Here is a 27,737-nt window from a genome sequence, read left to right as displayed (position 1 = left end):
CATAGACATTGTCCCCTCCTTACCAGCTGCCTTTGAGTCTTTTGTTAGTTACTCAGGGGGAAAGAATCGCCACACCTCTGTTTATCCTTGCTGGTCTTTTTGCCTTACCTCACCCTTTTTTTACAAGGGGGTACAGTGGGGTCTTTCTCAAAGAGCTTTTAGTCCCTCAATCCTGAAGCAGTCCTTCAAGCTCTAAATTATTCCCTTTTACAAAATAGAGGAATACAGACAGGATTTTGTCATGCCACATGCTTTGCTGTTTGTTCTAGACAAGAAGGGCCTACAAATCTACCTCTCCATATGAATTTATGCCTACTTGTTTAAAATGTTGTTTTGATTCATGCCTACACCTCTAGGGTCTGTGGAGCATGTACTCCTGTAGAAAAAACTAGATCATGCTACTTCTGCATAGTGTTTCAAACAGTCACTCCAAACCTCTGAGAATCCTTCATTTTTTAAAACAATTTTTGACAATGATTATTATTTTTTGACCACACCGTGTGACATGCAGTATCTTTGTTCCCCAACCAGGGGGTGAACCCACACCCACTGCAGTGGAAGCGTGAACTCTTAGCCACTGGACCACCAGGGAACTCCCCCTTCATTCCTGAAGCAGAGCCCCCCCTATATGAGAAATGCCATTTGTAAGAGAGGAAGGGCAATGTTTTCTGCCAAAGCACTGTTTAAGAAGCATCACTCCTGTCCCGGGCCTTGTCAGTGAGGACCTCGCTGGAGTGCAGTGGGGCAGAATGAGGGGTGCAGTGAGGATGAGGGAATGGTGTGGGTGTCCCCGTGCAGTGGGGGCTACACATCCTTGGAGATGGAATCTTTTCTATGAAAACCTCCCTGGCGGTGCGAGGTTCTCTAGGGCAGGTTCTTGTGTGGCCTTTCATCTCCATGTCTGCTTCTTTCAGATCCTGTGTCTATATACCTTTTTGTGTTTCGGCAGAGCTGCTAGAAATTAAGTTGCCGACATCAGGACAGGTTTTGACTTGCACCCCCAGAAAGGACTTTGGAACTACCATTGCCCTGTCTCTATGGTTTCTTTCTGTCCTCAAGAGGGTTCATTATTAGTAATGGTAAAAGGGAAGCTCTCGTAGGTGAATGCCGTTTTCTCATTAGGACCTCAGTGCTATGTAGGTCATTGTTTTCCTGCTGATGCTTATCAGGGCTGATGGAAGCCTCAGCACTGGCGACACCAGCTCGATAGCATCTTTGTTTTCAGTTCTCCACATTCCTGAGGAGAAGGTACATGGCCACGCTCACTGGTCAAGATCACAAGATCATAGGTTCTTCTAAAAACATTCTGAGACCCTTGATCCTGTATCTATAAGCCTTGTTGGGTTTCGGCTAAGCTGCTGGAAAGTGGCTAAGTAGCAGATGTCAGGGCAGCCTCAGGTTTTGACTTGCCCCCTCAGAAAGGACTTTTGGACCCAGTGCTCTATTAGTAATATGGCATTACTAATAATATTAGTAATATATGTGTATATATTTTATTTACTTATTCATTTTTGGTTGTGCTGGGTCTTCGTTGTTTAGTCACAAAGTCGTGTTTGACTCTGTGACGCTGTAGACTGTAGCCCGTGAGGGTCCTCTATCCATGGGATGTCCCAAGCAAGAACACTGGAGTGAGTTGCCATTTCCTTCTCCAGGGGATCTTACCAACCCAGGGATGGGACCCACGTCTCCTGCATTGGCAGGTGGATTCTTTACCACTGAGCCCCCAGGGAATCCCTAGTCGTGGCATGCAGGATCCTTATTGCAACTGAGAACTCTTAGTTGAGGCATATGGGGATCTAGTTCCTTGACCAAGGATCAAACCCAGGGCCCCTTGCATTGGGAGCACAGAGACTTAGCCACTGGACCACCAGGGAAGCCTTGAGATGTGACACTCGTGGGGCAGGGGACCCAGTGGTTTTGTGCAGAATCCATCCTAGAAAGTCAATACTCCCTCCTTCATAGAGGCACCTCATTTTTATCTTGGCTTTTCCCTGCTTCTTTATTACAAAAGGAATATAAGAAAATATTCCATAGGTCAAAAGCTACACCCTTTTAAAACTCCATCCGTGACAGCTTTCAGCGGGGGCTGAATTCCAGCCAGCCCTCTGGCGATTCCCCCTTGCTCCTTACCCTCCCACATCCTCTTACGTGATACCTAGACGTTTGAGGTGAGGACAACCTTAATCCGCTGAGACAGCTGTGGGTTTTCATGGGGCCTTGGTGTGGATGGAGGCACTCAGCCGACCATGGCAAGAGGAAGCCAGCCGTGAGTGGGGCGGGACTGGCCGTGCCTCCTCAGCCACAGTGCTGCTGGCAGGGGGCCTGCTGAACCCATAGGCACAGTCCACCTTCTCACTGGCAACTCTTCTCTCCTTGAAATCGATGTGGGAGTTTCCATACTGTGCAGGGGGTCTTAGAACAGCTCCAGGCGAACTCTTGCAAATTCGTTTTTGCAGCGTAGTGGCCTGAAATCCCAGGCCATGGGAAAGAAAGATTTTGTTCAGTTAGAGGCCCCCAGACAACCCTGCCTTGCCCGTGGCCGGGCTGGGTGTGTGTTCGATGAGGAGCTTGTGTGGCAGAGCATCTGGGACTCAGGTTCAGCTGCCACAGGTGTGAGGCCTGGCTCACACTTATGACAAGTGACTTCATCTCCCTGAGCTGTAGTTTTATTGCCTGGAAAAATGGTGACCACCTCTTAGCACCGTTTTCAGATGGAATTGAGGAAATGCTTAAAAGCACACCTCAGTGGTGTGCTCTTGAAGCTGTCCCTCTTGTTGAGAGTTGCTTTTTTTTTTTTGTCTGATTTCTATGTCATTCTTGCCATGGGGCTAAAAACTTAGATATATCTGAGACACCTTCTAAATCTGCTGGGGTTATATACCCTGCATTTCTGGAAAGAATGAAAATCCTGGAAGGCAGGTTGAAACATCGAGTGAGTCTGTTGGTACCCATGTGTGTCCTTGGTTTTCTCTCTTGTTCCAGGGCAACATGCAGGTTCTGGTTACATACGGTGGTGACCCTATCCCCAAGAGCCCATTCACCGTGGGTGTGGCTGCTCCGCTGGATCTGAGCAGGATAAAAATTAATGGACTGGAAAACAGTAAGTGTGTCAAGAGTGGAGGGGGAGACGGGTCATTGAAGAGCAGTCAGAGTCCCTTCAAAGATAATTCGCAGAGGAGCAAATTTTGCCGTATGAGACTCTGCAGTCAGGCAGACTCGAGATTGAATTAGGGCCGTGCTGTGGAGTAGCTCTGTGACCCTGCCTGTCCCTTCACCTCACTAAGCCTCCCTTTCCTCCTTTGTTCAGTGGAGGTCGGGGAAGAAGACTCACAGGCCTATTGTGAGAATTAAACGAGCCAGTAATTCAGGAGCTGACTCAGAGGCAGCCCTCAGTAACTGCTGGCCTCACAGGGAAGGTTTTTATGACAAGGAGAATTGGAGGCATGCCGCTTTCCGCTAAATGTCTATTGTACCAACTGTTTTTGATCACTGAATCTACCTTAGGGTCAACAGTCGAGCGTAAAAACCAATGCCCAGGCACTCAGAAACCACAACTATGATGCATCTCCCTATTCCCATCCAGATGATCCTTTAGTTTGTTAGGGATCTTATTAGTACAAGCTCATTTCACGTAATGAAACAACTGAATGAATCAATAATAAAGTAAAGAGAATAGCATAATAGAGGCACTGATATGCTGCTCGCTTAGCTTCTCTAGTTTAACACATGATCACAGAGTACATCATGAGAAACTCTGGGCTGGATGAAGCACAAGCTGGAATCAAGATTGCTGGGAGAAATATCAATAACCTTAGATATGCAGATGACACCACCCTTACAGCAGAAAGTGAAGAGAAACTAAACAGCCTCTTGATGAAAGTGAAAGAGGAGAGTGAAAAAGTTGGCTTCAAGCTCAACATTCAGAAAACGAAGATCATGGCATCTGGTCCCATCACTTCATGGCAAATAGATGGGGAAACAGTGGAAACCGTGGCTGACTTTATTTTTCTGGGCTCCAAAATCACTGCAGATGGTGACTGCAGCCATGAAATTAAAAGACGCTTCCTCCTTGGAAGGAAAGTTGTGACCAACCTAGACAGCATATTGAAAAGCAGAGACATTACTTTGCCAACAAAGGTCCGTCTAGTCAAGGCTATGGTTTTTCCAGTGGTCATGTATGGATGTGAGAGTTGGACTGTGAAGAAAGCTGAGTGCCGAAGAATTGATGCTTTGAAGTGTGGTGTTGGAGAAGACTCTTGAGAGTCCCTTGGACTGCAAGGAGATCCAACCAGTCCATCCTAAAGGAGATCAGTCCTGGGTGTTCATTGGAAGGACTGATGCTAAAGCTGAAACTCCAATACTTTGGCCACCTAATGCATCTGTACATACTTAACTGCGAACAGAAAATGTTTAGCAAAATTTACTTATCACTAAAGTTGCCCTGAGATACTCGTATGTCTTCAGCTTCCCTTTTTGCCAACGGTGTATCTTGAAGAACATTCATACCTCGATTCTTGTGTCGGCGTAGCCACAGCCTGGCTGCATTTCAGTGGCATGTGTTTTCCTAGTTTCGGGGTCACATGGGGCTGTGTATACATCCATAGGACAGCATTCTTGTGCTTATGAAGGTTTCTCCGGGTTTTGGGGGAATGCTTGGCGAGCACTTTCAGGGTGCTGTGACCCAAATGTACAAGTTGTGAGTGAGGCTAGCTCCCAGATCCAGGGCCTCTGAAGCAAGAGCTTGATGCTGGCTTTTGTCCCTGGGGAGCAGCCACTATCTAATCCTTCACGTGTCCCCTTGGTACTCCTTTCTCCAAGACACTGAGGATTTTGACTCAGACTAGGATGAGAACTAAGCCAATTAGAAAGAGTCTTTGGGATGCGGATCTCTGAGGCCTCTTTGTTTGTGGCTTGACACCATTCATCTTGGCATGCCCTGTATTGCCCCAGTCAGGACTTCCATGGGTTGTGCTAGGGGCCCTGGGCTCCCAGTGCTTTTGTTTTGATGCAAAGTCCCTTCCTTGTTATTGTCAAATGGAACACATGGGTATTCTGTGGCCCTGCTTTGCAAATACTTTTCAAGTATCAGCACAGTACAGAGAGTCACTTCTCAGGACTTGCTTCAGTGCCTCTGCGTTGGCCAGCTCTGTGACTTCTGCCTTCTTTGGCTGTAGAATGGAATTTGCTGCCAAGAACCAATAAATAAAACATTGGCTTCTGGGAGTGTTTTGATGCAAAGTTAATAATGAAAGTAGGCAGAGAAGCGGTAACAGTATCAGGTTATAACTTACTGCAGATCATGGGTCAAGTCAATTTAGATCAGTGTCCCAGCTTTGTGGTCTGTGAGATAGGTACCCCAGATGACTCACTTCACACCCCCTGCCCCCCAAGTCTCAGTTTCCCTATCTGTTAAATTCTTTGGTTGCTAATACATACACTGCAGGGTTGTGATGAAAATTAAGAGAGATGATATGCTGTCCGCATGCCTGGTATAGAAAATGCATTCAGTGCATGATGGCTGTCATTATCATCAGTGGTTACTTCATGTTCTTGTACTGGTTATTATTGAGGCTAGAATGCTGATTATCCTTATTCAGTCTTGCCTCTCATCCTGAGTCAACCGTTTGTTGCAGAAGCTGAGAAAACATTCCGTGTCCAAGGAACCATGTCTGCTCTCAGCAGTGTTTTTCCTGCAGGGTCAGCTCATCCTTCTGGCTTGTTTCTCTTTGCAGGAGTCGAAGTTGGGAAGGACCAGGAGTTCGCCGTGGACACCAGGGGAGCAGGAGGCCAGGGGAAGCTGGACGTGACGATCCTGAGCCCCTCAAGGAAGGTCGTGCCGTGTCTGGTGGCACCCGTGGCAGGCCGGGAGAGCAGCACAGCCAAGTTCATCCCACGGGAGGAAGGGCTGTATGCCATCGACTTGACCTATGACGGACATCCTGTGCCCGGAAGCCCTTACATGGTGGAGGCCTCGCTGCCACCTGATCCCACCAAGGTCAGTTTTTCATTTTTGTTCCAGAACGTGTCGTCTCTTGGCAGATGTAACAGTCCTTCTTCGGTTCTGCCTGGTGAAAACCTTTAGAAAAGTCTTTTGTAGTCAAAGGCATTTCTAGGTTTTTCCTGGTTATCCACGGGTTAAGACTTTTTGCCCTCAGTGTAGGGGGTGCAGGTTCAACCCCTGGTCAGGGAACTGAGATGCTGCATGGCCCCCCCAATAAAAAAGACAACGCCCTTGAAATTAAACTGCACTAAAACCATTAACAAAATAGAAAACAAGCCCATAAGTCAGTTCTCAGTGACTGATAATAGCTGTCTCCTGTAATCCAGCGTGAAGGGTCCTATGCGAAGCTGGGTCCTAGTCCTGCTCCTCCTCTCACTCTGGCTGTGAACCTTTGGTGAGGGACTCATGTCCTTCATTTATCAGCATTATAACGGTACTCCCTGCAAAGTGGGCCTTCAGGGTGAGGTCCAGTAGTGGGTGTGGAGGCCTCAGTCTGGCGTCTGGCACATGCAGTGAGCTCATCCTACACAAGCTATTATAATGAAACTTGGCTAATTCAAAGAAAAATAGATTCTTCTCATTATCATGTCTTCCTTGTGGCCCTGAGTCAAAAGTTCCAAAGTATTTCCAGTGTTCTGCATGGCATGAATCCTATAAAAGTGTCTCATTTGTTGAATCTCACATGAAAGCCCCATCCTCTCCCTCTTTTAAAAGCATTTTTTTTAAATGTTGTTCTTTTTTTTTAATCTGACTTTATCCTTTAGAGCAATTTTAGGTTCATAGTAATATTGAGAGGGTGGCACAGAGATTCCCCTCGCCCCACATGATAACCTCCACATGGTCACCACCCTCCCCAGGGTGCTACAGCTGTTACAGTGGATGAATCTATGCTAACATCGTTGTCACCTGAAGTCTGTAGTTTATGTTAGGGTTCACTCTTGGTGTTATGTGGTCTATGCGTTTGGACAAGCATATAATGACATGTATTCACCATTACAGTTTAGTATTTTATTATGTTGAATTTGTTGAGGGAGGTGTGGCAGCCAAAGCCACAGTGAAATCCATGAAGGGCATTCAGCGAGTGCTCAGCCCAGGAAACTGGAGTGCGTTTGTTGGACTGGATGTTGGGTGTCCAGCTTCGGCACTGGAGGCGAGGCTGGCAGGACATGGGACCACGCCTCTGCCGGGCCCTTCCATGCTGAGTGAGTTCACAGTCAGGTCTCCCTTTATTGGCCATTTCAGCGTCCACTAAGGGAAACATGGCAGTAACTTGGCACTGTGGGTGAGCAAGTGTGACACATTAGTCCCCAGGGAGAAGGACCACTTCATCCAAGGGCAGTTGAGTGCCGAGTGCAGGCTTGGCTGTTGAAAGCAAGGCTTGCTCGGTGGCTGATACCAGCATAAAGCCAAGTCTGACTTTTATCCTGTGTTCAAACAGGTGAAGGCCCATGGTCCTGGCCTCAGAGGTGGTCTTGTGGGCAAGCCTGCCGAGTTCACCATCGACACCAAAGGAGCTGGAACTGGAGGTCTCGGCCTAACCGTGGAAGGCCCATGCGAGGCCAAAATTGAATGCTCAGACAACGGCGATGGGACCTGTTCTGTCTCCTACCTCCCGACAAAGCCCGGGGAGTACTTCGTCAACATTCTCTTCGAAGAAGTCCACATACCTGGCTCTCCCTTCAAAGCCGACATTGAAATGCCTTTTGACCCCTCCAAAGTCGTGGCGTCCGGCCCGGGCCTCGAGCATGGGAAGGTGGGCGAGCCCGGGCTGCTCAGCGTGGACTGTTCAGAAGCTGGGCCAGGGACCCTGGGCCTGGAAGCTGTCTCGGACTCAGGGGCAAAAGCCGAAGTCTGTATTGAGAACAACAAAGATGGTACCTATGCGGTGACCTATGTGCCCCTGACGGCCGGCATGTACACGCTGACCATGAAGTACGGCGGGGAGCTGGTGCCACACTTCCCCACCAGGGTCAAGGTGGAGCCCGCCGTGGACACCAGTAGGGTCAAAGTCTTTGGGCCGGGAATAGAAGGAAAAGGTAGGTTTCGTGAAAAAAGAAGGAGGCCACCAGAGTAATAGGGGATGCCCCTGAAGCTCAGAATGTCAGGGCTGCAAACTCAAATGTCTGCAGAGATCAGGCCAGGGAGAAGAAAACTCACCTGTGGTCTCTGCATCAGCGAGTGGTAGAGGAGACCAGAGCGGAGGGGTGAGCACGTGGTGTTTCTGATGCCCAGCCCCACTTTCTTCAGAATCCCGGCACTGTCAGCAGATTTCCCCCGCCTCTTTTCTTTCTGGCAAAGCTAGAGATCTTAATTTTTTTTTCTTTCAAATATGGATACAGAACATATTGCATTTTTGGCACTTATCTGAAAAAGGTTTAAAATGTGCTGCTGGCTGATACCGCTCTTGCTGTCTTCACCCTTTGGCCTGTCCTGAGTCTCATGTTTCTCTCAAGAAGTGGGCAGGTGGTTATGTTGTTACTTGGGGAGCCTACCCTGAAAGAATCATCTTTTGCCAGGGAGATTGAAGGTCGGGGGGAGGGGCATTAATATTCCTGATTCTGAGACAAAGAAACTGGTTGTTTTAGCAGTCACTGAAATTAGAATAAAGTGCTGAGAACCATGCCTCTAGGGTTTGCTGCCAAATAAGAGGTGTTAGCTACATTCTTTTTGTTTTTTTCCTTTTTGGCCACACCACACATGTGGGATCTTAGTTCCCTGACCAAGGATACAGCCTGAGCCTCCTACCGTGGGAACTCGAAATCTTTTTTTTTTTTTTAATTGGAGCATAATTGCTTTACAATAAGAAGCTTAGACTCTTAATCACTGAACTGCTGAGACAGCCTCTGTCTGAGATATTCATTCTTTTTAAAAAATATTTTTAAAAATTTATTTGTAAGACTGTGCTGGGTCTTAGTGGCAGCATGCAGAATGTGAGCTCTTTAGTTATGCCACAAGGGATCTAGTTCCCTGACAAGTGATCAAACCCGGGCCCCTGAATTGGGAGCTCGGAGTCTTAGCCACTGGACCACCAGGGACATTCTTACCTGTGTGATTGTTCTACAGACGTGTTTCGTGAAGCCACCACCGATTTCACGGTGGACTCACGGCCCCTGACGCAGGTCGGAGGCGACCACATCAAGGCCCACATTGCCAACCCCTCCGGAGCCTCCACGGAGTGTTTCGTCACAGACAATGCTGATGGGACCTACCAGGTGGAATACACGCCCTTCGAGAAAGGTGAGTTGTCTTCTTGGAACGTGATTCTTGCTTAGATCTGTGCTAGACCGCCTCTCCCGGTGACTGGCGCTAAGTCCTGCCCCCTATGCTTTGCCTGCCTCAGCAGAAGTATGGGAACAGTGACTGGGGAATGTGGAAACCTGCCTCCCCAACAGAGCCCTCTGCCTGCTTGGTGCCTGGTGTTTTGGCTCTGTTGTGTAACAACAGTTGGGCTGACTTTAGCCTCAGACTCATCTGAGCAGGTTATGGGGTGATGTCATGGCATGTTGCTCATTTGTGCAATTTCTTAACATGATTCTTTTTAAAATTTATTAATTTTTTGCTGTGCTAGGTCTTCGTTGCTTTCTTTGCGTGGGCTTTCTCTAACTGTGGCGAGCAAGGGTTACTGTTCTCATTGCAGTGGCTTCATTGTTGAGGAGCATGGGCTAGAGGCATGTGGGCTTCAGTAGTTGGAGCAGACGGGCTCAGGAGTTGTGGCCTACGGACTCTAGACTGGGGCTCAGTAGTGGCACACGGGCTTAATTTCTTCTTGGCATGTGGAATCTTCCCAGACCAGAGATCAAACCCTAGCCCCCTGCATCAGCAGGCAGATTCATATCCACTGCACCTCTAGGGAAGTCCAGTTTCTTTCTTAATATTAGGAATTATTAAAAATTTTGTTAAATCATAAAATCATTAAAAAAATATAAGCAGCATATGTCCTCATTCCCTGTGTATATAATCCCTGGACGTTATGGTGTAGATATTTTCTGTTTCTTTTCGTGAATGCTTTTCTATTTCATGGCTTTTCTTTGTCTTTTGATTAGTGACTGGGTATTTTGTCATATCAAGATGGTGTGTTTAAGATGACTGTCTTGAAAATAAACTTAGGGATATTTGCTTGGTCAGGCCTTGTGTGTGTGTTAGGAAATGGGATTGGTATGTGATTGCCAAGTGAACAAAAGCATAAAGAGTTTGTATTTTTTAAACTCAAATCATAGCAGCATTGCTATTTATTTAACCTGTCCTTTCCGAATAGCTTGAAGTAGCACATAGGCTTGAAAGCTAGAGTGCTATTTTCTGCAGACAAGTGGCTCTTATGCAAGTAAAATTTTTTGTGTTGTGTTGAACAGGCCTTCACGTAGTGGAGGTAACCTACGATGACGTGCCTGTCCCAAATAGTCCCTTTAAAGTGGCCGTGACCGAAGGCTGCCAGCCTTCTCGGGTTCAAGCTCAAGGACCTGGATTGAAGGAGGCTTTCACCAACAAGCCCAACGTTTTCACGGTGGTTACCAGGTAAGCAAAGGCCTGGGATTTGTGTGTTGACTCTGTAAAAGGAGAGTAGCCCTAGGTATTTTAAGTGCTCTCAAAACGCTTTATAGGTGTATCATGGTTTCCCAACTTTTTTTCTTTTGAATTTTCTCTTTGTTTTGGGGTATAGCTGATTAACAATGTTGTGTTAGTTTTACGTGAACAGTGAAGGGACTTAGCCATACGTATATATGAACCTTCTCTCCCAAACCTCCTCCTATCCAGGCTTCCATATTACACTGAACAGAGTTCCGTGTGCTATACAATAGGTCCTTGTTGGGTTTCCATTTTAAATGTAGCAGTGTGTACGTGATCTTCCCAAACTACCCCTTCCCCCAAGCAACCATAAGTTCGTTTTATAAGTCTCTGAGTCTCTTTCTGTTTTGTAAGTAAGTTCTTACTTACTTATGATTTCCCAACTTTTGAGAGGCTTTTTATTTCATGATTTGTGAGACATTTTCCTCTGTAGAGACTTATTACAGAGGAAGACCAGGTATGCTTTTAAAAGTACCAAAAAGCTGTTGATAATGGTCATAAAACTGCTGAGAAAAGCAGGCCTAGATGGAAGCTCATTAACTTGATAATTCAGAAATGTAGAGCCAATGTCATAGTTAAGTGAAATATTAGAAGTATTCCTATTAAAACTGGTCACAAGTCACATACCTGAATTGTCCTTTCATTTCCAGCCAATACAGTTAGATAAGATAAACAAATGAAGGGTAAGCGTTGAAAAGGAGGGGTTAAAGCTGTTTTTATTTGTATTACACTGTTGAGAAATTCATATTTCACTGTGAGAGGTATCACAGAAGTTGAGTCCAGTTGGCTAGGTTGGATAGTTTATAGAGGGATTTACATGAATTTTGGCAGTAAGCAGACTGGCATGAACCTCTAGTACAACTTGGCCTTATTTCTCACATTTCGCAGAGGGGCAGGAATTGGGGGTCTCGGCATAACTGTGGAGGGACCGTCCGAGTCAAAGATAAACTGCAGAGACAACAAAGATGGCAGCTGCAGTGCAGAGTACGTTCCCTTTGCTCCGGGAGATTACGACGTGAATATCACATACGGAGGTGCCCATATTCCTGGTAAGCTGTCCTTCTGAGGGGAACCCAAAGGAGAACTGAGTTTTGCATGAAAGCAGGTTTGATTTAGCTTATCTCTCTGAGTAGGAAAAAATGTCTGATATTTAAAGTAGCTGCAAAGGGAGAATTTTCCTTCGGGCTGCATTTCCAAGAATATTTCAATTCCCAAGAGGATCAGTAATAGGGCAAAAAACATTGGCTTAGAGTTTTGACTGTGAAAATTCAGTTTTGACTGAACAACATGGTTGTTCACATGTTGAAGGACCTAGATCTTAAAGAAAAGCTGATTCTTCACAAAGTTGAAAATTTCCAGTTTATTTTGTGGTTAGTTCTTACTCATCTTATACACATCTTATTTTCTTTCTTCCGTTGACAGTCCTGGTAGCTAATAAAGACACACAAACTCAAATTTTTATATGTAAATTTCTATTTAATGATGTAATATGGACACTTACTGTGAAAAATAGGAATAATTTAATAATAATTTCCTGTTCATTACATGGTATTTCTGTATTTCATATTGTGACAACCAAAAATGTCTCCAGATGTTGTCGTAACATCTGTTGTGTCATAACATGTTGTGCTAGGGGACAACGTCACCTGTAGTTGAGAACCACTGCTATAAATGATTCAGACATTTAAAAAAATGACTTATATAGTGAAGAGCTCTCTAACTTTCATGCTCCGGCCAAGGAATCTTCATAGATTCTAGTTCTGTTTATTGAATGAAGTGGTTGCCACCCAGCACCCATCCAGAAGGTAGATGAGTGCGCATGGTGCGGACACAAGACTGTGGACTCCAGGGTTGCTCTTGGTCAGCTTATCTCAGGTCACTCTAGAGGTAAAGAACCCACCTGTCAATGCAGGAGAAATTAGAGATGCAGGTTCAGTCCCTGGGCCGGGAAGATCCTGTGGAAGAGGGCCTAGCAACCCACTCCAGTGTTCTTGCCTGGAGAATCCCACGGACAGGGGAACCTGGTGGGCTACCATCCATAGTGTTGCAAAGAGTTGGACACTACTGAGCAACTTAGCACACCTTGTCTCAGGTGTGGTGAGAGCAGGAGAAACCTTGGGTGGGTCATTTGTTCTGAAGGCCATAAGCCAGGACAAGACTGCAAGGAGGCGGCAGGGTGAGGGCCCTACATTTGGATTTCTGGGATGACTTCCAGGAAGGTGGGATGTCCCCTGACTTCTTGCCGGTTATCATATACAAACATGCACACACACCCATAATCACTCCTCCTTTTGCATATTGATTGGGAAATATTGACATTCAACTCAAATTCATTCTACTCAGATGTTTGTTGAAGCCTTCAATTCAGTTCAGTCGCTCAGTTGTGCCTGACTCTTTGCAAAACCCTAGGGCCTGAAGCATGCCAAGCTTCCCTATCCATCACCAACCCCAGAGCTTGCTCAAACTCATGTCCATTGAGTCGGTGATGCCATTGTTGAAGCCTTAATTCATTTAAAATGACATTTCTCCTCAAACTTGTCCTTACAGCTCTTTCAATATAGAGTTTTTAATTTCTGTAATCACTTGCCAAAGAGAATTCAGCCACGGACAAGACAAAGCTCCTGCCGTTTGTGAGCTTCTTGTCTAGTATTTACAAAGGCAGCCGGGCTCAAGACAATACAGAGCCAAGGGGACCTTTTGGAGCTTTGCAAGTGTGCAGTTCTTGGGATGGGAAAGTAGAGCTTTGAGAATGGGTGGATGGCTGTCACCAGGGGGATGACCTGGTGACTCCTGTCGGGGGACAGCAGTGGGGATGAGCATCTCTTGGTTTTGATGGCAACAAAACTATTTTGACTTTATTGAGAAGGTCTTCTGGATGCCTTCAGCTTTGGAATTCCCTGTGTAGAATCAGGTGAGAGGTTGGGCCCCTGTGGCTGACTCATGAGCTAGATTTAAATGGCCGAGTTGGAGCATAACAACAGCAAGAGTCCCGATTGGAATTTTCTCATCAGATGTAGATGGTGCCTCTTTTATTTACATTTTTCAGGCTTTGTTGCCTCCCAGAACCAAATGCCAACTTCTAGACCCTAGAATTTTCCCAGACAGAATCATTCAATAAAGCATTGGTTGGTTGTCTTAGTGTCGGGCTTCACAGTGAAGAGAATGCAGAGTTTCTGCCATGAAACATTCAACACCCTGGTTCTAATTTATTTTCCTAGGAATTCTGGTTGGTTAAATATTAGCATGGTTTTTTCTGGTGTGACACAAACAAGGTATCTGTCTTACCCACAGTGGCATATTGGTTTCCTCTGGTGGGCCAGCTGTGGTCTGTTGGTGGTGACTGTTTCAACCACCAGATTGACTGGAATGAGTGCATCAGGAAGAAAGGCTGTTGTGATTGATTGGTCATGTCTGCCTGGATCACAGAGCAGGAGAGTGGCATAGATTGCTTGATAGCTACCACTCTAGATCTTAAGTTACCTTGTTGGTTCTTGGCTACTCTCCTGCTAAGTTCAGACCACTTCCATGGGAGGCTAACTTGGTGATTGGCTTTAAAGTTTGTTCATTGCCATTGCATTGAATGCCTCAGCTGTATTTAAAATAAAACTCCTTTTTGTTTCCAGCATGGAGCATGGTGCTTGCCTTTGCCAGGGTCAGCTGTTTACTTCACTTAGCCGAAAAACCAGATGCCACTGAAGCCTGGCTGTTATTGGGGGGAAAAAAAAAAAGCCAGAGCCTTGGTTCTTTGTATGGTCTTTGTTATTTACCACCCTTGATTCTATAAAGTACAAATGTTGTGTGGTGCAAAGCAGAGAAGCCTCAACTTACATGGCAGTTAACATCATTAACTTTGCCAGGTGTCTCGAGGAGCCTGAGGTCTCCTGTAAGAGGTGAATGTCGCTCCTTGGTGATGGACTTGACAGCCTGAGGTGTGGTCCTGGGGACACTGCAGCTCCTGTCTCTGGCTGACCTCTGGAGAGGTCTTTCTTGGTCTTCCTTGATAGAGGAATCCCTAAAGGGTTCTGGCCCAGCTCTTATTTCTGTATTTAGTGTTTTGCTCAAATCTCAACCTCCCTGCCTTTTGCAAGTTTCAATAGTCTTTTTTTTTTTTTTAATTATTCTTCTTATTCGCCTGCACCCGAGCAACTGAACTGAGCTGACCTTAGTTGTGGCACAAGTCCAGATTCATTACCTTCAGAGTCTACTGACACCTTGTACACAGCCCCAGTCTGTGTTACATGTGATGGTGTAGTGACTGGTTTACCTAAATCTTAGAGTGCTGTTCAGTACTATGGGCCTAGCACCTGGCACCATGTCTGCACATAGTAAGTACACATGGATGCACACAGTAAGGCAGAAGGAGCTGATACAGTGAGAGCCTAAGTGGGGCAACAGGGCGGTTCTGGGTGCACACAAGCTCTCCAGTCACTAAGGGGGTTGTACTTAGAATCCCGTGACCTCTTTTCTAGGCAGCCCCTTCAGGGTTCCTGTGAAGGATGTTGTGGACCCCAGCAAGGTCAAGATCGTTGGCCCTGGGCTGGGCTCCGGTGTCCGTGCTCGCGTCTTGCAGTCCTTCACGGTGGACAGCAGCAAGGCCGGCCTGGCCCCTCTGGAAGTGAGGGTCATGGGTCCACGAGGTAGGTACACACCCTTCCTTCCTGCCAATGCTCTCCTGCCCAGGACAGGGACAGCCTGATCCAGAGCAGGCTGTTTGCTTATGAGTTTAGTCATGAACTTAAATTTCTTAAATTACTTTTTTGCTCTGTTTATAGCTAAACAGTGGAAGTTCATGCTTAAAAAGCAGGCAGGTCTGTTATTTTTCTAGCAGCCTATCTTTCCCCTCCTTTAATAATGTAACCCTAAATGTCTTGTTAAAATTTTATGTGTATATTTTTTCTGAAGTAGTGACATGAAGCAAGCACTATTTGGGCTCTCTCATATGAAATGATCAGAACTGTATGTTTTGGCGTTTGTGGGACTCTCTTCAGGCTGCCTTGGTGCTCACGTAGGATCACACTCCAGATTTCTGGAAAGGACCAACACTTAGTCCACGTGGCACACCGCCTTGTCGTTGTCCCAGCTCCCAAGAGAGAGGTCTCTTAGGGAATGGGCTTCCTTGGCAGTCTGACCTGCCCTTTTGCAGCCTGGAAAGCAATTTGGGTTGGGTGTGGCCAGCAGGCCCTTTTGGGACAAATGCGGATGTGTGTTGAAATTTACCTTTTTTGGTAGGTGATCGCATGTCCTCTCCCAGCATATAAAAATGTGCTGTTCTCTGCCTCATCTCTTGAGTTATCTGGATTTTCCCTCAATGATGTGTTCTTGGTTTCACAGAAGTGGTGAATAAGGGCTTCCTACTTTGAAGAGGAACTTTCTCCTTAATGGGGTTCAGCATGAGGTTATGCCCTTTGAAGCTCAGTGCAGAAGTGGTTTTGGGGAAATGAAGTCATAGGGCTGGAATTTGATTCCACTGACTTGCTGAGCTTCAAGACCTCTGCACATGCGTGTGTGTGTTGGGGATGGGGTATGCATGAGAGAGAGTGAGGAAGAAGAAGAAAGAAAGAGTGAAAAGCTCTATTTAGACATCTACCTCTATTACAGAGGACACCGAAATAACAGCCTTTTAATTTTAGCTGATCAGACGATTTCCTGGTCAAGGCGCAGCCCCTTGAAAGCCATTTCAGGGTTCTTTAAGCGTGACCGGAAGGGTGACTTTATGGAGACAGGTTTGCATTTTCCCACTGGCTGCTGCTCTGATGTATGGAACCTGAATGCCTCTTGCTGCCCTTGCCTCTGAAACTGCCTTGGGCCTGCCTCATCTGCATCATGAGTATGGCATGCTTTGATTAGGCTCCCCTTCAGTTGACCATTTCTTGACTCTTGATTAGAACTGGGATCTAGAATCTATCAACCTAATGCATGCCTTGATTATGATTTAATGTACTCTCACTTGCCCTGCATGCTACACCCAACATGCTGGCGCCATAGTGGTTTTTGCTCAAAGGTGGATACAAGTCGTGACTGGCCGGCCCATTGGTTACCTTTTGCGGTTCCGAGTTCTGGATTCTTTGGCCTTCTTTCGGCTGTAGACTGAAATTGCCACATCCCAAGCATGCCTAACCAGCTTGAAAGGATAGCATGTCTGCAGCATGCACCCTCTAGCAACAAGTGCAGGCAGTCTCCTTAATTATACTCTCGGTCTGACTGAGTGTACTTGAGCCAACAAAAAGCTAAAGGTGTCTCTTAGGTTCATGGTTGCATTTGTGCAACCATGAATTGGCCATCCTGTCTCCTGTGATTTCTTAGACCTCTGATTATGGCCTGCTTGCCTGTGTGTTACTCATAGATGGAAACCCATAGCTCTCAGGGATGAATGTAATAGTTTTTGAACTCAGCCCAGGGCAGAGTGAAGGGCAGGCCAGGCAGTTCCATCAGTCCTCTCGTCTGTTTTTAGGCCTGGTGGAGCCAGTGAACGTGGTGGACAATGGCGATGGCACACACACAGTGACCTACACCCCATCCCAGGAGGGCCCTTACATGGTCTCTGTTAAGTACGCGGACGAAGAGATCCCGCGTAGGTAAGCTCCTGACCCTTAGAGAAGGGGTCCAAGTCAATTTCAAAACCTCCTGTCTCATGATTAGCTCTGCTCTGGTGGCCTACCCATCTGTTTATCTACCCATGTATCTATCCATCTAGCTATCCTATCCATTCATCTATCCATGTACCCATCTATCTATCCATCCATCATCCACCCATCCATGTATCCATCTGTGTATCTATCCATATATCCATCTACCCATCCATTTGTCTATCCATGTATCCATCCATCCACACATCCATCTATCCAAGTATCCATCCATCCAGTCAGCATCGCTAAAAACCTGCATGCCCTACACAAGCATTAAAAATACACTAGCCATGGTGTTTGTGTCTCCTTCTCTCTTGGTGCTCCCTTACATTTGTTCCTTTCAGCCACCTTTAACGTAAAGATGAGCTGAAATTAAGAAGTGCATTAGTTCATTAAAGTCTTCTTTCTGGTGACCGTGCAACTTGTTTTCTAATCAGGGCAAAGATTTTTTTACTTTTTTACTAATTGAGAATTTGGTTGACAATAGCATTCTCAAGAGATGTTGTTCATATTAATACAAAGCATGTTATATAAGTTCTTTATCTCTCAGAACAGTCTACAAAGAATTTTTTTTAGCATACTTAAAATTTGAAATTTCACCTATACTCCTAATATATATATTTTACATAAAGCTCTAGCTCTGTGGAAATGTATAAATCATAAGTTACATTTGTAGTATTATTAATGCTTGATTAATAGGTTTTGAATCATCTAAAACACACTAAAATATATAAGAGGACAGGATAATATTGAAAGCATCAGTTTTAATATTTTTTCTTTCCATTTTGGTGACCATTGTGTTAGCAAAACAAAAGTGGGTTATATGTGTTTAACCCCATGTTTCCCAAAATATTATGGATATTAGTTGGTGTCCCATGGAATTCAGTAAGGGAAAGCTGATTTGCTATATGATGGTTACATGGTTGTAAATTTCTCTGGATTTAAGGCTCTTGAGTCCTAAATGCTGTAGAAATCCTGCCACTCGATCCCAGTCTTTTTGTGTGAGAGAGGTCAGATGTAGCTGGACTGAAGTGTGTCTGTACTGACTTGGGATGTGCATGTGTCTGTCAAGTCCCTTTAAGGTCAAGGTCCTTCCCACATACGATGCCAGCAAAGTGACCGCCAGTGGCCCTGGCCTCAGTACCTACGGTGTGCCTGCCAGCCTGCCTGTGGAGTTTGCCATTGATGCCAGAGATGCTGGGGAAGGCCTGCTTGCTGTTCAGATAACGGTAATTTTGAGTGATTTTTCTGGAGCCAGACTGCATTAGTAAGATCTCATTTCTCAGTCAGGGATAAGAATCAGATTTTAACAACCAATTCCCGATCTCACGAAAATGTTTGTCAGATTTCCCCACTGGAGAGTCAGTAATTGTGCAGGGAACAAACATGCTCGCCTGAGGAATCTAAGGGGGTTAACTCCAGGCACCACTTTTTGGTGAATCTCGCGTATTTTGCTCCCTAGTATAACTGCTCCTACATTAAAATTTTTGAATGTTTAAAATTGCTCTTTGGATTAGTTAGGACTAAGTTCTGCTGTATATCACAGTAAACCCCTAAATAACAGTGGCTAAACACATTTACAGTTCTCTCTTGTTAGAGAGGTTTGGAGGCCAGGTAAAGTCCCTGTGTGCTGCGTGACTTAGGAAGGAAGTAGGCTCCACCTCTCTGCTCCTCTGTTCTAGCATGTGGCTTCTGTCCCTGAGTTCTCCTCATGAACCTTGAGGCTGCTGGTGTGCTGGCCATCCAACCCACTTGGCAAGCAAGAAGGAGGAAGAGAGGCAGAAGGGACCTTCCAACTCAATCAGCTCTCTTAAGCAGCCCAATTAGAAGTCCCTCCTAAGACTTTCACCTTCTTCTTGTGTGCTGGAAGTTTGTCACGAGTCATGGCTGTACCTTGTGGCCAAGGATACTAGGAAGTGGCATCTCATGTTCTGGGAACAGCACACCTAGCTAAGAATTAGGGTCCCGTTAGTAAAGAGAGAAGGGGGAGTGAAGGTGATGATGTGCATGCAGGAGCCTCTGCCCCCTTGTTTCCCTACATTTCAGTGGATTTGGAGATAGAACTATTTGTTCCTTTGACAGAAAAGTCACTAAAATTATTCATGTCCATCACAGTGTTAAAAGATCTGTGACCCTCTGCTTCCCACCACTCCCAAAATGGATTAAACCAGAAATTCTTTCCCCACATTAATTAATGTGTCAAGGTTTTTCTTTAATGGTTAGATGACAACATCCTAAATAGCATTTCTCTGTGATCCACAGGACCAAGAGGGGAAACCCAAAAGAGCCATTGTCCACGATAATAAAGATGGCACATATGCTGTCACTTACATCCCGGACAAGACTGGACGGTATATGATTGGGGTCACCTACGGTGGGGATGACATCCCATTGTCTCCCTACCGCATCCGGGCCACACAGACGGGTGATGCCAGCAAGTGCCTGGCCACGGGTGAGTGCAGCTCAAGGACTTGGGCATCACAAAGCCAGCGCATGCCGTCTCATCCCTGTGTAATCAGGGCAAGATGCTCAGCTATTCTCAGCCTCAGTCAGACTTAGATGGAAGGCCTTTCTGGAAAACATTTAAGTTCACGAAGTTCTTCCAAGGATCAGAGACTTTCATAGAGCTATTACAGAGGGATCAGATGAGGTCATACTTGAGAAGTGGTTAGCACAGTGCCTGGCACGTAGAAACTATTATAATTACTTTCAAAGTGCTTGATTTGTTGAGATTTCAACTGTCGTGGCAGCTCTCATAAAAAACATCAAATGTACGCCTTTCATGAGTAGATGGTTTAGTTTTAGAGATTTACTCAAGAGCATTTCAAGCCAGCACTAGAGAAACCCATTAGAGAACCTAGGTTTTTCCTCAGTACTCAGGACTAGTTAATATAACTAGTTTATAACTGTTTGAGTGTCTTGGGAATTTTCTAGGAATATTTGAGCATCATAGTTCCTTCCATTTCTAAGACACAACCATTTGAATATCATAGACAACTCTGATGCTGCTTCAAGCAGATTTCAAACCATGAATCCTTTCTCTGAAAGGAAACAGATTTGCTTCTCTTTAAATAAAACTTTAAAAGAGGTCCACCCTGGATGTTTCCTGTTTCTCTCATCTTATTCTGAATGGAGAAATGCTTTTGGCTTTTAGGTTATAAAAGCCAAACCTTTGGCAAGGTTATAAATTGTTCATATTGGCTCAGCACCCACCACAAAATTGAGAAATTCTCTAACACTGGCTAGTTTGCCCCGTTAGGTCTATGCTGTTCCAGGGACAGCTGGATTGTGTTTTGGTAATCTGTTGTTGTTGCTCAGTCGCTAAGTTGTGTCCGACTCTCTTCAACCCCATGGACTGCAGACGCCAGGCTTCTCTGACCTTCACTATCTCCTGGAGTTTGCTCAGATTCATGTTCACTGAGTCGGTGATACCATCCAACCGTCTCATCCTCTGTCACCCCCTTCTCTTCTTTCCCTCAGTCTTTCCCAGCACCAGGGTCTTTTCCATTGAGTTGGCCCTTCGCATCAGGTGGCCAAAGTATTGGAGCTTCAACTTTAGCATCAGTCCTTCCAATGAATATTCAGGATTGATTTCCCCTTAGGATTGCCTTGCTTGATCTTCTTGCTGTTTAAGGGACTCCCAAGAGGTAGGGACTTCCTCCTGGCTTTCCAGGCTCTTCTGCTTCTCCCAGCTGAGGCAGGAGACTGCTCAGCCTGGGGTCTCATTTGGCCCCTCCTCTTAGTCTGTCATTCAGGGCCAGACTGTCATCTTCCCTCTACTGCTCACTGTCTCAGTATGCTCTTATCACTCCCTGCTGCTTCCACACACTTTGGTTTCTTTCTCCAGCGTGCTTCTTGCACTCCCTGATCTGTGGATCATCAGTAAAGGGGTGCCATAGATGAGGGGAGGCAGACACTGGCCATCATTTGGAGGCAAAGGTTGTGAGTCTTCCTTAGCCTAGAGTGCCCATCCTTCAGAATGCCCTTTCTCAAGAATGCCTCTGTCAGTGGGGCAACCCTGGGATGTATCTTTAAACTTTCACCTAGGAGGCTTCTCTGAAGAACAGCCATTGACTGCTTTTTGTTGTTGCACCACACCGCTCTTGGGGTCTTAGTTCCCCAAACAGGGATGGAACCCACGTCCTGGGCAGTGAACGTGAGGAATCCTAACCACTGGACTGCTAGGGAATTCCTGGTTATTATATTATTATTTTGTGTGTGACTTAGTCCTCCCTCGGTGTTTCCACTGCAGACTGAACTGTCATTCTTTGTGTCCACCTGCCTCCATCGGCCCAGTTAGATTTTGAGCATCTAGAGAGCTGAGACTGTGGTGTGCTCCCCTTTGTATGTATCTGGCACTTAAATGCCCAGTATGTGTTTGCTGATGAAAGTCAACCCATACCCTGGAATGCCAGCAAAGCAGGTTTAGCATACTCAGAACTCACAGATGTTCCTTATTTAGTTAATAAGTGATGGATAGAATGCTCTCTGGAGAAGCATCTTCTCTCTAGGGCATTTCTGGGTCATCCCTCTGCACAGCAGCAGCTGAGGGTCTGACGTTCGTTCAAAGACACAACAAAGGTGTGCGGTTTGTTCTTGGGCCTCTACGGCAGATGTCTGTGGTTTAAACTCCCATACTTTCCTCTTAAACTTTTCTCCAGGGCCTGGAATCGCCTCTACTGTGAAAACCGGCGAGGAAGTGGGCTTTGTGGTCGATGCCAAGACCGCCGGGAAGGGCAAAGTGACCTGCACAGTTTTGACCCCAGACGGCACCGAGGCTGAGGCCGATGTCATCGAGAATGAGGACGGCACCTATGACATCTTCTACACAGCTGCCAAGCCGGGCACCTACGTCATCTATGTGCGCTTTGGTGGCGTCGACATTCCCAACAGTCCCTTCACTGTCATGGTAAGGAAACTCCCTTCTCTAGAGCATGCAGTTGTTAGCACAGACAGTAACAGCTGCTGATTGTTAAGCCCCAACTGAGACTTCCTGGGCCAGTTTTTTTTTTTCTGTTAAAAAAAAAAATCTCCTTAAACAATCAGGACCTTGCAATAATCTCTAGAGACCCAGGGACACTTTGTCTCTAAGTGGTTTTAAGGAATCATATTGTCAATCAAAGTATCCATCATGCTACTGGGTCTTAGGCCATGTTGTGGCCTAAGCCCAGTTCAGAAAAATTACACTTTGACCCAAAAAATGTCCATAAGTAAAACATTACAGTTTTTCCTTCTGCTGGTTCTTCCTCCTCCCTTCTCCCCTGGAGGAGAGAGGCTCCCATGCTCTTGATATTAGAGACTTGTCTCTCATGTCCGAGGACTCAAAGTACCTCCAGTTGTGTTTTGGAAAGATTCAGAACTTTGATGATGAGAGGGAAATAGCTTGTCTTTTGAAGCTGGGAACATCTGCAATAAAAGGAAGGCATTATGCAAATCCTCTGGGCCAGAGAATGGCTAGACCCTTTAATTTTCAAGTCTCAGTGACATTTAGATCTTCCTTTGATTACCTAGGTTCTTACACCAGGAAAAGGGGTTAGAAACCTTAGGAGCAGTCCTTCATTTCACCCCGAAAACGAAGCATTGTTGGCCCTGTTACAAATGCCACATAGGAGCAGGGAGCAGACTGAAGTCTGCTGAACTCAGACTGCCTGCTCGGCACTGTCGCTGAGCACTGTCCTCACTGACGTCCTTTGATGTAACGGGAGCAGACCACAAGGTTCACAGACCTCGGTGGTCTGGCCCTGTGCATGGCCTGCAAAGCTCCTTCTAATGATTTGACTTTACACAGCAACAGAGAAGGGCGTGAAGACCATCGCAGCAGAAGGTCACATCTGTCTCCCACTCTATACACAGCTGTACCTTTATTCTTTTCCATAGATGTTTGCTTATCTGTAAACATTGTGCCCGAGACCTGGAGCCCTTTTATGTCTCAAGGATGGAGATTCTTGTCAGCGTTTGACACTGTTGACTTGGGAGTGTTTTTCTCCTTCAGGAGAGAAAGAGATGCAGCTAGAGAGTTTATGTCCTAATTTACAGAGAAGTCCCAGTTGTAGCTTTAAGGATCTGTTTTAGCCCACAGGAGTCTTTTCTGGTTGGTTAGATTGGGCAGAGGTTGCCATCCTACTGGAGTAATGTGCTGGGGATTAGAGACCACATTTAGAGGGTGGGAATGAGAAAATCTGGAAGAGAACACCAAGGACCATTCTAGCAGATGAGTCAGAAACCTGAAGTGGGGGCCGCCAAACTCTTTAGGAATGAATGTCCCTTCAGCCCTGGGATGCATACAAAGCAAGACTGCTTTGTGTAAATGCTCCCCTCCTCGCCCAGCGACTGCCAAAGGCAGAAGGGGGTGACACTCAGGGCACAGATTTAGGTCTTCATTCTTTGAACTTGCTCCAGCCTTTCCTGGCTGGGGTGACTTTTTGTTAATTGGCCTCTTGTGGGTAGTTTCCCTGCCTCCCCCTATAGGCCTGGGGCCAAAGGGACATGAACATCCAGTACTTCCTTTGTAGCCAATGTGTGCGGGAGTCCCAGCAGGCTGGTTCATTTACATACATCACATGGGTGCGCACAGCAAGGCATGGGTTTTGCAGCTTCTCTGCCTGTTGCCATTGAGGAGTCATTGATCAAAGGCTATAGCATAGCCATTGAAAGATCTTACTGGCTGAGGTGTCCTGGACTCGCCTCCAATCTGAGACGGTCCGGGAATTGGGGAATAGGGCTGTTTCAAATGTTGAAGTTTACCAAGCTGCCTTTGTAAGTGAAGCACCTTTCTGAAATGCCAGAATTCACAGGAAAGACCAAACTTGGGCACAGAAGTTTTCCTCCATAGGGGAGGATTTCTAGTTCTTACATTTTTATTTATGTTTTGGCTGTACCATGTGGCATGTGGTCTTCGTTCCCTGACCAGAGATGGAACCTGTGGCCCATGCAGTGGAAGCATAGAGTCTTAATCACTGGACCACCAGGGAGGTATCGACGCATACCAAGTAACAAGAGACCCCTTTCCTAATCTCATGCTGCAGGGGTGGCCAGTGTTAGGTTTTTTTTTTAAAACTTGTACAAGAAACATATCAGTTTCGGGATTTTCCTGGCGGTCCAGAGGTTAAGACTTCATCCTTCCAATGCAGGGGCCACAGGTTCAACCCCTGGTCAGGGAACTAAGATCCCACATGCCATGTGGCATGGCTAAATTAACACCACCACCAAGAATACGTCAGGGACTTCCCTGATGATCCAGTAGTTAAGATGCTGTGCTTCCAATGCAGGGGCTATGGGTTTGAACTCTGGCCAAGGTACTAAGATCCCACATGCTGCATGGCCAAATAAATAATTTTAAAAATAAATGGCAAAATATTAAAAACAACACATCAGGTTACACCGTGCACATTGCTTTGCATTTTGCTTCCTTCACTCAATGTGCTGTAAATGCCCTTCTATATTAATTGATCAGACTTGATCACCTTTTCAGAGTGGCTACACTGGGGTCCGCTGTGCACACTTACATAATTTCCTTAACCAGCTCCCTTACAGAGGGACATGTGGGTTGTTTCAGCCTCTCCCAACAATGAATAGCACCAGTAAAATCCCTTGCATACATCACATACCTATGGACTCTCCCGCTAGTTCTGCTTCCTAGAAGCGGCGTCACGGGTCCAGGGGGCAGGTGGATATGAAATTTGAAGAGAGGAGGCCAGCTGGCTGGCCATAAAGGGAGGGAAGAATATGGGCTCCCGCTGCAGTGAGTGGGTCCCTGCTGGGCAGGATAGATGGGGGTGGAGGGGAGACCTTGGGTGGTAGAATCTACTGAGTAGTGATGTCCCTCCAGTGTGATTCCCAACTAACTTGCATTTGCCACTGACCAGGCCACAGATGGGGAAGTCGCAGCTGTGAAGGAAGTACCGGTAAATGCATGTCCCCCTGGATTCAGGCCCTGGGTACACTTTTGGTTTTTGTTTTTACGTTTTCCCTTTTCCACGTCTGTGTTTACTCACCCTTCATTTTAGAAAAGCTACAGCCTGCTTTTGGGGGACTGCTTAAGCCCTCTGGGTGTCCTGGTCATTGGTTTGTCCCCACTGATCAGCCCATCACCATGACCCCCGCTTTCTCTCTAATGAGACCCACCCGTGTCATCGTCTGCGCTCCACGAATCGCCCACACCCATGTCTGTGATCACGCTCGGTGTAGTTGGTCTCCACATTTAAAGAGAAAGACGGACAGCTGTTCTCAGCCCCCCTGCTGACTCTCAAAGCCGCCACTTGCACATCTGGTTTCTGTTCAGGGAGAAAGCCACTGCTGCTCCTTTCTGCCACTTAAAATGCACCTTCTTTTCCAGGCCACCAGCAACTAAACCTTTCCAGGTGGAACCTCTTGGGACTCACAGACATTGCTGTCTCTCACTTTTCCACTTTCCTCATGGGCACTGCTGGGAATTTCACAACCAAACAGCCTAGGAATTTTTAGCAATTGGTCAGCATGACTCCTCCAATCCCTCAGGTGCTGTCCACTCTGGCCCCAGAGCCAGTTAGCAAAGCCCACAATGCATGGGCAGCCATATCCTTGAATCCTGGCTGGACGAGCTTGCAAAATTCCCAGTTGCTTTGACCCGCCCCCTGCAGCTTCCTCAGCCCACACTGGGGAGGTGTTGTCCACTTTACCCAGTGACCGCTACTTCCTGTTTCTAGGTAACAGAAGAGGCCTATGTCCCAGTGAGCAACATGAACGGCCTGGGATTTAAGCCTTTCGACTTGGTCATTCCATTTGCAGTCAGGAAAGGAGAAATCACCGGTAAGCGCTATTGGGAAAGCCCTCTTGTCCTCACCGGCTCTCACTAGCTATCCATACGGTGCCCAGGGGCTGGTTCCACCTGTTCCCCAGACCTGGGTTCAGAACCCAGCATCCCTGGCTGTAGGGAGTCGGTCCATGAGCCCCTGAGATCACAGAATGTTCTGTGTGTTTCTGAAGAGCGGGTTCATTTATAACCTTCATGCTGAAGAAAGGGCCAGAAATTGTCTATAGGGGGAGAGCCACTGTGTTGATCTCTCTCTCGATTGTCGGGTTCCTCTTCCCCGGCCTGTTCCTGCCTTTTCTTCCTCTTCCACTCTTCCAGATGTGACATTGTCCCTGCGGTCTGCTGTGTAAGACTTACTTTTCCTTGCCTGCTTCTCTCTGACTTGATGCTTTACTGATCTGATTGGTCTCGTGGTCTTCTCAAGTCCTGTTTAAGCTTCTAATGGCTGTCAGTTCAAAAGACGATTTGCTTGTGAGTTGCCTCCTGCATTTTGTAGAAACATAAGAGAACAGAATGAAGGCAGGTGTGTCTCTGCTTCCTGTTATGGAGCTTGGTGTTTTACGCAGCAGTAAGTGTTCTTGAGTCTGAGAACCTTTGTTGTGAAGGCCACCTGTGCCTCTGTGCTCGGCTCCTCCAGGGACAGTCTTTGGTGGGGTCACCGCCCTGTCTCCTGTGCTCCAACAGGAGAGGTCCACATGCCTTCCGGGAAGACGGCCACGCCCGAGATTGTGGACAACAAGGACGGCACAGTCACTGTCAGATACGCCCCCACGGAGGTTGGCCTCCACGAGATGCACATCAAGTACATGGGCAGCCACATTCCTGGTGAGTCGGGTTCCGTGCCGCTGCCGCGCGGCCCCACAAAACTGCAGGAGTCAGGGCGGAAACACCCGGGAGGTTGTCTTCAGTCATTCAGTCAGATGCCGTGCGGTTCTTGGTGGCAGATTTGCGGATGCAGTGTGGGCCTCCCTGCAGAACCAAGCAGCCTGTGACCCCAGCAGATCCGGCTAACTGCCAGCAGGGACAATGCGGCTGAGTGTCCTGGGTCACAGTGCAGGCCCTTCGGTCTGGGATTGTCTGTCTTTGTCACTGTGCCTAGCATGGCCAAGGGATGAAGCAGGGAGAAAAAACGTGAGACTTGTCGAGGGACTTTCCAGCCTGGCCTGCAGAGCCTGAAGCAGCATCAGGGTTTGGGACAGGAGAAGAGGTTGTGAGAAGAGGATATGTTGTTTTATTGTCACTCTGCCCTTGACAAGGAAAGCCAGCTCACATTTCACCTCCATCTGGTGGCACATGTGTGCTTGTGCTCAGCTGCGTCCGGATTTTTGTGACGTGTTGGACTGTAACCAACCAGGCTCCTCTGTCCGTGAGGATTTTCCAAGCAAGAATACTGGAGTGGTTAGCCATGCCCTCCTCCAGGAGATCTTCCCAACCCAGGGATGGAACCTCCTGCATCTCCTGCATTGCAGGCGGATTCTTTACCACTGAGCCACTGGGGAAGCCCAGCACAGTGTTACTTTCTTTTTCTTTAAATTGTTTAAATAGTTCTTTATTTTTTAGTGTAATATTTTAAGTATGTAACCTAGCCAAATAATTTAAAAATGATGTGGAGGAAGGTTTCTTTCCCACCCATATCCCCTATCTGCCCTCTCCTTGAACCCTATCATTACTGATTTTTTACATTAGATTTCCAAATAAGTTTTAAGACTCTTCGAGAGATGGGAATACAGATTTTTAATCCCTCTTTGTTTTGTAA

General features: G+C 46.5%; 1 protein-coding gene across 12 annotated transcripts in view; it reads left to right on the top strand.

Moving 5' to 3' along the window:
* FLNB (filamin B) overlaps nt 1-27,737 on the top strand; it is a 139,463-nt gene that overhangs the window by 86,323 nt on the left and 25,403 nt on the right. For 3 of the 12 annotated variants that reach the window (XR_015151479.1, XM_086367274.1, XM_086367281.1), the window contains 15 exons: nt 2,983-3,100; nt 5,733-5,995; nt 7,440-8,037; nt 9,065-9,238; nt 10,351-10,513; nt 11,453-11,613; nt 15,034-15,201; nt 16,195-16,287; nt 17,016-17,139; nt 18,263-18,419; nt 19,453-19,642; nt 21,852-22,099; nt 25,056-25,127; nt 25,875-25,977; nt 26,666-26,806. Coding sequence is in view for 7 of the 12 variants with exons in the window: in XM_086367274.1 (XP_086223400.1) it covers nt 2,983-3,100; nt 5,733-5,995; nt 7,440-8,037; nt 9,065-9,238; nt 10,351-10,513; nt 11,453-11,613; nt 15,034-15,201; nt 16,195-16,287; nt 17,016-17,139; nt 18,263-18,419; nt 19,453-19,642; nt 21,852-22,099; nt 25,056-25,127; nt 25,875-25,977; nt 26,666-26,806 (2,773 nt within the window). In the remaining 5 variants the exon portion in view is untranslated. The remainder of the gene's footprint in view (nt 1-2,982; nt 3,101-5,732; nt 5,996-7,439; nt 8,038-9,064; nt 9,239-10,350; nt 10,514-11,452; nt 11,614-15,033; nt 15,202-16,194; nt 16,288-17,015; nt 17,140-18,262; nt 18,420-19,452; nt 19,643-21,851; nt 22,100-25,055; nt 25,128-25,874; nt 25,978-26,665; nt 26,807-27,737) is intronic. The other 9 variants (XR_015151480.1, XM_086367275.1, XR_015151483.1 and 6 more) reach the window with 5 other exon arrangements.

Source organism: Bos grunniens, chromosome 22 (genome assembly GCF_055505025.1).
Source record: "Bos grunniens cultivar Pamir isolate PY7600 chromosome 22, Bosgru_T2T1.0, whole genome shotgun sequence".
NCBI lineage: Eukaryota > Metazoa > Chordata > Mammalia > Artiodactyla > Bovidae > Bos > Bos grunniens.
The sequence above is the reverse complement of the archived record's forward strand: the minus strand, read 5'-3'. Positions and strand labels throughout refer to the sequence as shown.